The 1,870-nt window shown below is 47.4% G+C and overlaps 1 protein-coding gene across 1 annotated transcript in view; it reads right to left on the bottom strand.

Annotated features, from left to right (window-relative positions):
- DNAJC15 (DnaJ heat shock protein family (Hsp40) member C15) overlaps nucleotides 1-101 on the bottom strand; it is a 75,340-nt gene extending 75,239 nt beyond the window's left edge. The window contains exon 1 of the mRNA XM_045287093.1: nucleotides 2-101. Within this exon, the coding sequence (XP_045143028.1) occupies nucleotides 2-101 (100 nt within the window). The remainder of the gene's footprint in view (nucleotide 1) is intronic.
- Nucleotides 102-1,870: the final 1,769 nt, after the last annotated feature.

The following is a 1,870-nucleotide window of genomic DNA, read 5'->3' as shown; positions in this document are numbered from 1 at the left end:
CCCCGGTCAAGGTCGCCGTCGGACCGCTGGGAGGAGGGCGGCGAGTACTGGGCGTCGCGGAGCCCCTCGCCGGCGGGGGCGACGCCGCTGCGGGCAGCCATGGCGACGCGGTCGGAGACGCTCGGCGTCCGGCGCCGCCTACGAGGCGGCCGCAGGGACAAACTAGTTGGAAAGACGTCGCGTGTCTTCGGCGGCGCTGGTGCAGGGCGGGTTCAGTAGGTTTGGGCCGTCACTTCTGCTCCAATTGACTTGTCCCTTTTGAAGCCAAAGATTACACAGACGCGGAGACAGAAGTAGGATTCTTTCCTTTGGTTAGTTTCTGATTCGCAGGTCCAGAGCCTCTTCAGGCCTCCTTGAAGGGGACTTGCCTCCGCCCAAGGCTTCTCTGATTAAGTACCATCCCTATTGTTAAGTATTATCCCTCCCTGTGGGTTCCTAGCAAGCTCTCCTGACCCAGGGGAGCGTCCTGTAGGGGTTCCTTGCTGTTTGGAATCTTTCTGTGAGCAGATCTCCAGGTTTTACTCCGGGGTGGCTTCCAACTTTAGATCTTTGTGTTTGGAGCTAAGCAATGGGCCTCAGAACCGTAAACCTACAAATGCCAGACTAAGAGAAGCTCAGAGATTCCAGTGGCCATGCCTGAAGCTTCTTGACCAGCCTTCTTCCCTTCTTCTTACAGATCAAAACTTCCCACCCAGGAAAGCAATTGATAAGGCCTTTTCTTAGCTCTCTTCACCCATAAAAACAATGAAAGAGGTCATTTGCTTAGTAGTATGCCCCCCCCTATGAATGACTATCTTTAAGATGACATTACTACAAACAAACTTGCAAGGAAGTAAGTAACTCTCACTCCGAACAAATGGTTCTAGAAACTGCCACTTTGGTTAGGGAAAGACCAGAGGAGTTGGAAAATTCCACTGAAAAACACCCTAAGGATAAGGGAGTGATGAAGAAGAATTCAGTTGATAAACTGCACTAAAAAAAAAAAATCCTAATTCAAGGACCCTGCAAGCAGAGAACTTTTAAGAAACACAAGATGTATAGGAGCATATGGGCGAATACGGCTCCTATGAACTGCTACCATCAGAGGAAGTTAGATGGAGGCTTGGCTGTTGAGACCATTCATCTGTGAAGAACGGACAAGAGTACTTAGGTGGAAGAGGATCTGTATCCAAATTTTCAACTTGAAACAATTACCAAGAAATAAAAAGGGTGCTATGTAGGACCGGGATGGGGGGTGGTGGAAAAGGGGAATGGATTACAAGGACCCACATATAACCTCCTACCTGTGGGATGGGCAACAGAAAAGTGGTTGAAGGAAGTGGGTAAGATATGACAAAATAATAATAACTTATAAATTATCAAGGGTTCATAAGGGGGGAGGGGGTGAAGGTAAAATGAGGAGCTAATGCCAAGGGCTCAAGCAGAGAGCAAATGTGTTGAGAATGATGATGGCAACAAATGTGCAAGTGTGCTTGACACAATGGATGTATGTATGGATTGTGATAAGAGTTGTAGGAGCCTCCAATAAAATGATTTTTTTAAAATCGCAATACCCCTCAGGGATGGGACCTTATTTCAGAAATTAATTTTCACCCAGTTGATCCGGAACATTAGACCAATCAAGGATGCTAGTAATGTAAGCAAATAAAGTGATTTATTGACTGGAGGCCCATGAACTGGTTACTCATTTTTTGCAATAAGTACTGAGCATCTGTTAGATATCAGGCACTACACTAAGCATGGGGTCTATCATGTCTCTGCTCTCTTAGAACTCTCTATCTGTGGGAGGAATCTGATGCTGGTCCCACCTGAGCCCTAACAGCCCCAGGCTGCCAGCCTGTAGCAAAGAGACATGTTAGAGTGAGAGCTG

Source organism: Echinops telfairi, unplaced genomic scaffold, assembly GCF_000313985.2.
Source record: "Echinops telfairi isolate 266 unplaced genomic scaffold, ASM31398v2 ScPeMD7_11;HRSCAF=52, whole genome shotgun sequence".
In the NCBI taxonomy this organism is placed as follows: Eukaryota; Metazoa; Chordata; class Mammalia; order Afrosoricida; family Tenrecidae; genus Echinops; species Echinops telfairi.
The sequence above is the reverse complement of the archived record's forward strand: the minus strand, read 5'-3'. Positions and strand labels throughout refer to the sequence as shown.